The sequence below is a fragment of the Marmota flaviventris genome, chromosome 4, assembly GCF_047511675.1.
Source record: "Marmota flaviventris isolate mMarFla1 chromosome 4, mMarFla1.hap1, whole genome shotgun sequence".
NCBI classification, from domain to species: domain Eukaryota; kingdom Metazoa; phylum Chordata; class Mammalia; order Rodentia; family Sciuridae; genus Marmota; species Marmota flaviventris.
This window is the reverse complement of record NC_092501.1, coordinates 105,494,890-105,507,750: the sequence shown is the minus strand read 5'-3', so window position 1 is coordinate 105,507,750 and position 12,861 is coordinate 105,494,890. Positions and strand designations below refer to the sequence as shown.

At 31.0% G+C, this 12,861-nt stretch overlaps 1 protein-coding gene across 2 annotated transcripts in view; it reads right to left on the bottom strand.

Annotated features, from left to right (window-relative positions):
- Positions 1-12,861, bottom strand: part of Klhl1 (kelch like family member 1) — a 377,975-nt gene that overhangs the window by 11,802 nt on the left and 353,312 nt on the right. For both annotated transcript variants that reach the window (XM_027938066.3, XM_027938067.3), the window contains one exon: positions 9,073-9,285. In XM_027938066.3, coding sequence (XP_027793867.1) covers positions 9,073-9,285 — 213 coding nt within the window. The remainder of the gene's footprint in view (positions 1-9,072; positions 9,286-12,861) is intronic.

The following is a 12,861-nucleotide window of genomic DNA, read 5'->3' as shown; positions in this document are numbered from 1 at the left end:
AATTTTTATATATTCTTAAGATAAAACATAAAACGTTGCTTTTCAGCATTTGTTATTTGTTAAATGAAGGCACTTAACAAAATGTTCTACTCTAAGTATTTCTTTAGCTACATTCAAAAAATCTTGATATATCACATCTTTATTATCATTCAGTTCAAATAATTTTCTAATTTTGGCCATGTGGTGTTTTAAATTGAATTCCTTAAATTCAAATGTTTATCATTTTAAAAGTTATCTTTTAGCTATTTATTTCTAATTAAATTTCACATTGGTCAGAGAATACACTCTTTGAAATTTCAAGTTTTGTGATTTTTTAAGGCTTACTTTATGACTCAGAAGTTGGTTCAATTTGATACAAAATTCCATGTATATATAAAAATATTGTTTATAAAGGAAACTATTGCAATACAACAATCTAGATCTCTTTTTAGAAAGTTGTACACAATAAACTAAAATAAGGAGAAAAAAAAGTATCTCCATCCAAAGAAGGGAGGGGAAATAGGAATAGGAAAAACAGTGGAATGATTCTGACATAACTTTCCTGTGTACATATATGAGACACTGCAGTGAATCTCCACATCATGTACAATGACAAGACTGGGATCCTAATTAGAATAAGATGAACTCCATGTTTCTATAAATATGTCAAAATATACTCTACTATCATGTATGACTAAAAAAAACACAGAATTTTTTTTTTTTCAAAATCAAGGCAAAATGATATCTGTACATTGGAGTGAAAAGAGGTAAAGAAATATATGTGTACAAGAATATAATTGATGAGAAAGTAAAAATATATTTGGATAAAACAAATCTTGTGTATTAAGATAAAATTTTATACAAATGTGCCAAAGTAAAAGAAGAAAAGGATAAAACAGTGGCGACTTACTTCACCTCAGTGTTGTGGAAGATAAAATATATAAAAGTTTTACGTGTAAGTGCAGTTGGTTGATTATAATTAAAAATATTATTTAAAAAATAATATTAATGTCTACTTAAAAACTGTTTTTACTTCTTTGAACTCTCTTAGGAGAGAGTTGTGTGATAAAACACACCCACATATGCACATGTGCACACACATGCATACACACACATACACACCCCCCCACCCCAACACACAGTCAATCATTCTCCTAATAGCTTATTTAATGGAACTGGTCTTTGCACAACCAGAGATCTGCATGCTTGTTTCATTTGTTCTACATTATGATCAGTAAACAGTGGTGGTCTGTGGGTGATTCTGAATGGCAGTGTACTGACAAAGGGAGAGAGGATTGCTCATCAAGCACATGCAAATTGATCTCACAAAAGGCTACTCAAAGTAGTCAGGCTTCACCACTATAGGCACTTTCTCAAGATACATTATCAATCCTACAGGAGCTTCTTCAAAGAGAATTTGAATGAATGCGCAACCAGCTCTGGTTTTTGGTGTTAACTCAGTAATGCACCATGTTGTATTTACTTTCCTCTCTTCATTCAAATTTTGTTCCATCCATCTCTTGTTTCCCTGGATCTGTTAACACCTAGTATTAATATGTTAGGTGTTGACTTAAGTTCTACTTAGGGAACACTATCTAAGGGAACTTGAAATAGCAATTTAAATATAATTGTTAAAAATGATTTTAGGAACATTTAAGAACAGAGTATAGCCTATAAAACTTTGATTAGAATATCGGGAGAATTTTACTTAATTTTTAAATGGTCATATTAAAAAATAATATTGTATAGAACAGACATTTTGAAAGACGAATAATGTAAAGGTGCTTGACTCTTACTAATATTAGTTAAAAATAACAAAAATTGATTAATATATGTATTTTAATTTATTAAATTAAATATTTAATATATGATTTTAGTACAAATATTTATTTCAGTAAAATAAAATTTAACAGTTTGAAAATAAAAGGCTCTATAAACAAATATATAATATATAATATCAAAAGTATATAGATTAGGCACTAGTAATGAGCATATAATAAAAATAGTACAGAAAAAGAGCTTATATTGAATTTATTCTATAATATTGGTTGAAATTAGTACTTTTCAGTTTATAATGATCTAATTAAAAGGAGACTAAAATGGACATGAACATCTTATATCATTTGCCAAGTGGTTTACTAGATAAAGAGTTAACTGAAAACAGCTAAAGCTATAAAGTAAGGATAAAATATAGATGCATGTATATCTGATATCAGGACAGGTAATTACTTTAAAACATGATGACAATTGGGCAAATCATTACTATACTGACACCTAATGAACTGTGCTTCTTAATGTAATGCCTTTGGGTGGTTTGTGATTCCCACATCACAGTGATTTGAGTCAACTAATGGGACATTAACAAATATATTCTAAAGGCTTAATTAGTCGTTGTATAGGATCCACTTAGAAACCTTTCCTGTTGGATCCCCTTGCCTTGGATTCAAGTTACCATACTGGAGAAATTCAAATCACAAGGAGAGTCCAGCAGAGAACCAAAGTTCTCTGGTAGATGGATAAGCAGATCTCTCCAACAATAGCTACCCTTAATTGTTAGTACTGAGAGAGAATTAAATGGAATATTGAGTATTCCATCATTTAATTCCAGATAACTGCAGTGTCAGCCTGATGATGAAATCAATCAACACAGAGAATCATGAAAGATAATAAATTTGATAGATAATAAATAAACCACTAAGAATTGGGGGTTATTCAGTAGTCAGAGATATATAACCAGAGGAAAAAACTCATACATTTTTCTCTTAAAAAAAATGTACAACATCTACACTTAAGCAAATAATCTCAGGGAAATATTTGTTAATCTGACAAACAAGTAGTTAATAACATCTTTATCTAAAGTATATTCAAATAAATTTTAAAAATAATAAACCACATCTTATTGGTTCATACCATACTTTAAAATGCAATAAGTTCTGGTGGAATTTAAGATCAGGAGGCCCAACCTATTAGACATTCCATATGCATCAATCCATAGTTTTTTTGGAATTAGGGATTGAACCCAGGGGCACTTAACTAGTGAGCCACATCCCCAGGTCTTTGTTGTATTTTATTTAGAGACAGGGTCTTTCTAAGTTGCTTAGGGCCTCACTAAATTGCAGAGGCTGGCTTTGAACTTTCAATCATCCTGTCTCAGCCTCCCAAGCCACTGGGTTTACAGGTGCATGCCATCATACCCAGCTTCAATACAGTTTTTAGTATTCCATATGTGCTGTGCTACTAATAACAGCCTGAAAGTAAATTAGGAGAAAGAGATAAAGAAACAGAGAGACATTTTTGCAAATGTTAATATTTGCTAGAAAATGTATCTTAAAATACAAAAAGAAGAAAAAAAAAGTAGACACCAGATTACATAAATAAATTTGGGTTTCATAATAACTGATGGAATTGCTTTCTTTAATGGATTTTCCACATCATCTACAACAAATATGCACTATTTATAAGTTAAAAAATTAAAAAGTTGGAAATGTTTTAAATATCAGTTGGAAATGTTTTAAATATTCAAGATTGATTCTTAGTTTCAAATTCAGTCCCAATATATATATTATTCTCTGATCAGAATATATTTCTTAACAGGAATCTCACACGGGTTATTGAGGGCATGTTCTCTGTTTGAATTCAACTACAGAAGTCTGTTAATTAGGGTCACATGAGAGGTGAAATGGTTTTGAATTGACTGTCAACTTCCACTCTATGACAAAGTAGAAAGAGGTTAGCTCATGTTAAAAAAATAATTCTACTCAGTATTCATAATGTGTTTCAGACTCTCATGTGGATTGTGTGTTTAATATTTATTTTGAATAAGCATATTTTTATGTTTTTATTAATATTCCTCCCAATATTATTTGATACTTCTTTTAAAAATATAAGGGGTACGAACAGACTGAGAAAGGAAGACAAAGAAATTAGGTTTCTACTTCCCTCTCCGTATTCACTGTTTATTTCTATACAAAAAATGTTTTTAAAAGTTAATTTGTTGTCACCTTTTCTAAGAAGATGAATGAAAAATTCTATTTTGACTTATGTCATGTTTTATTACATCTACTTTGCAAGGTTGAGAAGAGAGAAAATGAGTTGTTGACAGAACAGAGAGAAAACAAGGGCAAGCTAAGCAGCTCTTTGAGTCCTTTCAGATGCAATTCTTCAGTAGATGATTACAAATTATTTAAATTATTGCCAATCAATAGAAGATGGAGCATACCCAGGAGTTCTGAATACTGGTTAAAGCTCATTTTTAAAAATGAGCATCTCCTCATTCCAAACTAAGAAACAATATATTATTTACATAATTACTTTCTCTATTAATATTGACAGAACACCTGTGAATTCTAACTATGCATTTAAAATAACTTCTGCCAAAATAAAAATGAATTTTTCAGTTTGATAACAGGGTTGATATCCTCTCAATTCATGAACATCTGTCATTTCACAGGACTGTTCTTCTCCTTCAAAATATACAGATAAAAAAATATAATGCCAGAATTCTGGATAGAGCTTTCCAGCAGGCCATTCTGTCAGTGTCTCCAGCTGACCACTTCAAAAATGTCCCTTGCCTCATAAGTCATTCTGGAAAATATCTAATCACATCTAAATTATTAATAGCTGTGGTATCAGTTAACAATTATTGTATCCACTAATAAAGCTGAGCCCCTCAGTACTTAAATTTTCATAAAATCCCTATCTATTGTAAATACAAAAAAATAAATTTAGGGATATATATATATATATATATATATATATATATATATATATATATATATATATATATATATAATATAAGTAAAATTTAATGTGGTTCTTAAAAAAACTAAGAAAAATATCAATAATCTGAGCAAATAGTTTGTCTCTCCTTTTTCACTTCTTCCTGTTCTACAAATGTTACAATTCTTGGACTTTGTGTAAACAAAAAGGATGGAAATGAAGTAGGATGAAAAAAAGAAATGAAAGTATCCAAGATTCCTATTCTTACCTCATATATTAATGTTTATGGTAATTAAAAGTTCAATGTTGTAACAAATTGCATAATGTGTTTATTCCTGCTTGTATGACTGCACATATTGCCTTTACTCATTTCATTTTATCAGAGATTAACAAAATAAAACTATTGAGGTACATCTTTACAGAAATATAATAAGTACTATTGTTTTAGATAAATTTTTCTGACTGGATTAGATTTTGATAGACCTTGAAAATTTTTGTCTATTTATGATAATATATAAAATACTTTTACAATTACTTGTTAACTGTGTTTGATTAACATATAAAGATATTTTGAATTAATATTTGAACCATAGCTTTGTTTTTCAGGCACCATCTACCCTGAAATTTTTTGTCTATTGAATAAATATCTTAAATATATAAGAATTATTGATATTCAGCCAAAGATGATGAAAATAGACATTTACATGAAAATCTGGTAAAAAGAATCAAGTAAGAACCTACTATATATTTGTCCTTCCAAACATCCATTTATCCTTCCATTCTTCCATTCATCCAATGCTCACTCTTATCATATATATTATACAGAGAGAAAGAGAAATATATACCCATCACTCTTATCACTCTATATAACACATACATAGAGAGATGATATATCATGATACATATAACTAGATGATTTAACATTTCTTTCTATATATCATCTTCTAATTCACTTATGTATCAGTATAATGACTTAGTTTCCCTGAAGATATTTTTTCTTGGGGAAAATTTGAGGTCATTTTTCTTACTGTCAGATTCAATAAATCTTGACTGAGTGCCTACTCTACCAGGGATTTTGCCAAAGTGCAGAAATACTTAGGAAAAAATGTAATCATGTCATTCCCAACATATGGAGCAAACTTTAGTGGAAAGACTGATGTAAGCATAATTTTAATTGATATTGATAATTAGCATAAAGCAAAATTATCATTATATTATTTTAGGCCAAATATGCATTATGAAAATATTCCTCTAACAACTATGAGAAGAATAAATTGGAAGAAGCAAAAGTGGGTGTTAGAAAGTTTAGGGAGTTCCTATTACTTTTAAACTCTTCTCTTATCATCCTTCATTACTGGGATGCAGATCTGAGGGCAAAGTCGTTTGGATCTACTAATAGCCAAAAGTGGTATTGATGCTTTTGCAGACATTTTCTGATCTATGGCCTGGATTCCAGTTTTGTTTGAAATATTATTAATTGATAGTATTGTTGTATAACATGTTAATATTATTAATTATTAATGATATAATTTGTTATTTAAATATAATAAAATATTTGTTAATATTAAATATTATACAGTATTAAAATGTTATTAAATATTAAGCTCTGATTATTTGTTTCTTGTCTCTTAAAACACATTGTAAACTCTGTATGGCACATTGCAAAATATATACAATATAATAATTGCTGTCTAAATAAATAGATGTGTGAAAGTTCTTTGTCTAATGCAGCATATTTTATAGGCTTAAATTCTCCTAGAACTCACTGCGCATTTTGGAAACAAATTTTGTCAGCCAAGATGCTCTCATTAATGTGAGACTCAGTCACAAAATCAAATTTTGTCTGTTCCATATACTATTCTGGACTTCCTGTTCTCACTCAGTCCCTGGTTTCCAACTTGCTCTGATCTGATATTCTTTGTGCTTATGAGAGGTGAGAGGTGACTGTAAAAATTTTAAGTATTATATAACTGTGTTTAATACCATTATTATATATTTGCATTTGCATAAGGAATTATGCAAATAGTATATTAAAATTTGGCATATCTATCTACCTACCAATCAAATATAGCATTGTACACTAGTCATTATTTCCAGCATTCTGTTTTGCCTATGATTATAGTAAAATATTTTTCACATTATATGTGCAAAATAGTTCTACAGAAATACCATTATGTACTTTTTTATTGATGATTTACATGTGAAATCATCAATAAAAAAAAACAGTTTACAAAACATGCAAGGATGCTATTACTTTGACAGGTAGTATGAATTAGGACAGAATCATGAGAACACTATGTGCTTCTGCATTACTTAAGCTGTGTGTACTCACTACACTCCTATAACTTAAAATAGCTATGCTTATTTAAATCTAATTTTGCATCATAAATGTATTCCTAGACTGAATTATTTATGCCTCTGTTCACAAACAACATTTCAATACATCATACAGTAAAATTAGAGGGAATATTTGGATGAAATATCATTTCATTAGCAGCATTTTTATATGATATTCAAGGTAAAAGTAGAACCCTGCTCATATTCAGCTTCTCCTTCATTTTCCCAGGAATTCAGCAGAGAAAAATGTGAAGGACCTCTCAATTTACTTAGATTTATTAAAAAATGATTGCATTTTTATGTGTATAAAAATATAAATCTATTTATTTAGACCCTCACCACCATCCTTACTATAACACCTATAGTTTCTAATTTCAGTAGATTAGAGAATATTTAATGGAAACATGGTAAGCCTAATGCCCTTGTCTATGTATATGTAACCATAAAAATGAAGTCCATTTCACAGAGCAGCAATACTGTTTAACATTATTTATGGATATCTATAGAGGAAACAGTATATATTTGAGTTGATACTGCTTAACAAAAGCTATCTCTTGCTAATGGACTGAACCTCAGTAGAATAATGATATTATTTCTAGCAAAAAGTTATTGCATCTTTCTCCAAGTAACTATACCACTTATAAGCATGAGTATAAATGATGTAGCTTCTTAATATCAAAAAAAAGTTTCCCTGTGTTCAGTGAGAAACACATCTTGCTTTTCTCCCAGGGGGAAGTTATGATACTGTCTTCCCACCCTCATGAAGTTGTCTGTGGCCATATGCTGGTTTGTCACTAAAGTAGGAAGAAAGAGAATTGTATTACTTGCAAGTAGTATCTTTAAGAACCAGTGAACAGTTTCATAGTATCAGGTTTTGTTTTCTTTTCCCTCTCAGTGTAGGGACTGCTGTGCAAGTGCACTCTCCCTCTCTCTTTCTCTCTCTATGTGTGTGTATACACACACTTCATGAGGGTGGGAAGACAGTATCACAGCAGTCCCTACACAGTCAGACAAGTAGACATCATGCTGTTACACCATTGAGAGGTTTGAAGGTACAACAGGTTTATTTATTCCAGCTGATAACACCAGTATTCTATATTTTAATTTCCCTATAGATCAGCATGCATCTTTCAATAACAGGAAACATCACCATGAGTCTTACTAAAAGATGTTAAAACCTTTACTGCATAAAGTATAACAATTCTAAACAAGGCACAGCCCTGAAAGGGAACACTAAGCCTGAAGTTAAGGTACCTTCTCATTCTGGTCTATGTGTACCTGATCTTTTTTAGGAAGAGTTAAAAGAAGCTGGGCACAGTGGTACACACCTGTAATCCCAGGGACTCAAAGTCCTGAGGCAGGAGGATCTCAAGTTTGAGATTTTATTAAAAATAAAAATAGTTCTAGTAACTCTTACATTTAAAAGGGTGTGTCTTAAAACAAAGAAATTCATAATAGGTCTTTGAGAGTCTGAAGAGGTAGGTAGAACAAACAAGACTGGATGAATAAAACAAACAAAAATATCTAATATTAAAATATCTAATATTTTAAAAATGTAGAGTATAGTGGCGCATGCTTGCAATCCCAGAGGCTCTGGAGGCTAAGGCAGGAGGATTTCAAATTCAAAGCCAGTGAGACCCTGTCTGTAAATAAAATACAAAACAGGACTGGGGATGTGGTTCAATCCCCAATATCCCCTCTCCCCCCAAAAAAAGGATGAACGAATATTCATGTCTGGTAAACAATACTGTTTCAGCCAACCTTTTAAAAACTCATCAAGGAGAAATTTTAAGATTATTTAAGCATCGTGAGAAGAAAAATTCAGGGATTTAAGAAAAAAGGAAGAAAGAAAAAAAAGAAAACATGAAAATGAGAAAATGAAAGAATGTGTGTGTGTCTCTGTGTGTGTGTGAAAGGGGGTGGGGAGGAATTTAAGTTGTTTTTCCTAAAGTACAGTTTTCACAATCACTAGAATTAGCCGCCATCAGTGTCATTAGCACTGTCACTTACACTTTAGCAATGCCCAAGGGGTCTTACCTTTCTACATAATCTAGGAGCCGGGAACAGTGGTTTGAAGCAGGAGCATCATGACCACCTACTGCATAAAGAAAACCGTCACATGTGGCCACTCCAACACCCCCTCTCCTCTTACACATCGGAGCACACATGTTCCACTTATTTGTATGAGGATCATAGTATTCCATTGAACTCAAACAGGAACTGCCATCACGACCCCCAACTGAATACAACCTAAAAACACAATTGGAAAAACATGATTTAATATCACAGTCTGGGTGACAAATTCAGAAAAGAGAAATTTCTCTAAAAAACAAATTTCTTCAAATGTGAGCTTCAGGTATGTTAGAAGTACATTATTTCACATGGAGATTTTGTTAAAGATTCTACAAATGAGTACATCTATCCTCAGTACCTACTATACTAATATGCTGTGTACTAGTTGAAATAAAAATAAATATAATATTTTAATCTCTATGTTTTCTAGAATCTTAGAATGACTTAAATCATTTATGGCTAAGGTAATTAGTATTACTATATTAAACTTAATAAACACTGAGGACTAATTATTAAAATATAGAATAAGATATAAGAAAGTACCCTAATCAGAATTGATTTGGAAGTGTATAAATCATGCCTGATCCTTGTGTTCCATCCCCCAAATTTAAGAAACTAAATAAAAAGAATAATCCTAACAAATATTGTCATAACAAACTTTCTTAGCTAAACACAAGATTTCCAGGGGAAAAATGTATACAATGATGTTAGCCTGATTCAATATTACTGAAACTTAATACATTCATTTTGTTATATTTATTTAAATAATGAGAAGTATGTCAGGAACCCAGGAAAATAAGCTGTACATCATAACTGGCACTTACACCTTTAAAAATACTAATTTGGGTGAAAACAGTCATGAAGTTTCCATCCTGTGATGGAAGTTGGTATGGTGTTGCAGTTATGTACCCATTTCTTCCCTACATGGAAGCCACATACCATGCAAAGTTCTGTGAACATAACTATAAGTAAAACAAGAAAAAAATCCCTGCTTTCAATGCTACTGATGTATTGGGGTGGGGGAAGTAGACATATAAAATAAACATTTATGACATATAAAATAAAACATTTATATACTACTGTGGAGGGGAGCTGAGTGATATAGGCCTGAGAAGCAGAGTCAGGAATGCAATAGATGGGAGGAGGCATTGTTGTTGGAATGTAAAATAATCAAGGAAGATCTCACTTTCAAGGTGACATTTACAAGAAAATAAAATAAGTGATTGGAGATGAATGCAAGAATATCTGGGGGGGCAAAAGACCACAGGCTAACTAAACAATTAGTGCCAAGTTTTAGAAACAGAATAAAGGCAGTGGGGCTAGAGGAAAGAATGAGGCTGGAGTGGCATTTGGGGTGAGAAGTGGTAGTTTGGGGTGAATGGCAGCTTACACAGGCACAAGTAGATATTTCCCCTCAGTGAAATGGGAAGCCACAGAGTAAAGGAAATGATATGATTATGTTTTGATGAAGCGGTATGTTGTAGAATTTTTCCTTTTCTATCAGTATTTTGCCTAATTTGTAGTCTTTTTTTTTTTCCTGTACCAGGGATTGAATCCAAGGGCACTAATCATTGAGAAACACGCCCAGTCCATTTTATTATTTTATTTGGAGACAGAGTCTTCCAGAGTTGCTTAGGGCCTCACTAAGTTGCTGAGGTTGACTTTGAACTCAAGATTCTCCTGCCTCAACCTCCTGAGCCACTGGGATTATAGGTCTGTGCCACCATGCCAGCCAGGCATGTAGTTTTAATTCTACATTTTTCAATTTCAAAATAAATGCATTTGAAGAAAGTATTATTTAGTGTATAAAATCATTCAGATTATAGATTTATAAATTCATGCTCTGATATTACTTAATAATTTTAGGATATTATGTTTAAACTGATTTCAAATCCTGGAAACATTTTTTTAAAGCTGTTTATATTTCTCATGTATATATGTCTGCCATGATAAAATGTTTCTGATTTTCCAAGTGTTTCTTTTCTGAATGTAATACCTCTTTGCTTGATTACTCACAAGTTGTCTACTGGCTCTCAATCTTGCATTATGTTGAAGTTAACCAATAAGAGCATTTTAAAAGACAAGTATTGGACAATTTAGCTTGCAAAATCACCCAGAAGCAAACTAATTATTCACTCAGAAGTTGTTATCATCCTAAACATTTCATAAAATCTGGACCTCATTTATTTGTTTCATTTAAGATCTAAAGAAAGTATACTGATCTTGAGATATTTCTTAAGGGTAACTAAGTTTATTTTGCATGAACTTAATTATTATGTGATTGTCTTTCTGTAAGACTTCTGGAACAGACTATGGTAAATATTTTAGATATAAAAAAGGTGTCAATCAATTTTTGATACTGTTTTAAAGAAAAGGTTCACTTCAATCTGCTCTATTTATTAACATATATTGCATTAATTAATTATACTCTTTAGTTATCTGAACCTAGCATTGCTGACAGATGATAATAAAATAACTCCATGTTATAATATATCATAATATATCATACTTATTTTTATTCTCTGGAATTATCTTAAAATGGTAAATTACATTAACAAACATGTAACAAAATATGTATAAAAAATGATACCATATGACCCACTGAGACTAAGTCATGAAGAAATATAAAGTCCGAACAGACCTATGTATAAACTAGTATCAGTAAGATATATGTCCATTCAGATTTTGGAGATTGAAACAGTAATAAAAACCTTCCAACAAAGAAATATACAGGACTAGAGATGGTTTCACTGGTAAAACTCTCACACACTGGTAAAATCTCACACACTGTAAGAGTTAATGCCAATTATGACAAGACCTTCCAAAAACAAGGAGGGAACACTCCTAAATATTTTATGAGGCCAGAATTACCCCAGTATCAAAGCCAGGAAAGACAAGAAAGCTAGAGACCAATATTCTTGATGAACATAGGTTAAAAAATCCTCAACATAGTATCAGCAAACTAAATTATACAGCACAGTAAAAGGCTTATATACCATGATCAAGTGGGATTTACTCCTGGGACTCAAAGATGTTTCAATACATAAAAGTTAGTTAAAGTGACCCATACACCATATTAACAGTAAGTCTAAAAGTCACATAATTGTCTCAAAACCAAAAAGAAAGTATTCTACAAAATTCAGCACATTTCACAATAAAAAAAAACTCTCAATAAACTAGGAATAGAAATAAACCACTTAATAAAAATTAGGATATTATGCATCAAACCAAATTTATCCAATGAAAAATCTACTTATTATGCAGGTGAAATCAGTGAGTTAATAAACATCTCACATTCTTTTCTCCAAGAATATAAGAATTACAAGATGATTAATTAAACATACTGCTTACCTTATAGAAATATTATAGCATATTTTTAGCTATAATATATGTATTAGCATATGTTTTATATGTAAACAAAATATTTCTGCAAAGTTCACAGGTTATCTTATCATTGACTTATTTGGTTTAATTACACATATTATGAATCCTCCCTAATAATATCCATTAATACAGGGTTTACACACTTAAGAAATTCATGTGATGCCTCAATAAAAATGAAATGATATTTGACAGTTCTTTTCATAAACTAATACTGATATAGACTAGCTATTATGTTGCAAATTACTTAATAAAGCCTAAACTACATTATTGATGTTGGTTTTCATTTGATATATAAGGTATCCTTTTCATGTTATTCATAGTATGATATGTCATACATATAAGAAAGCAATTATCATAATTTCAATAACA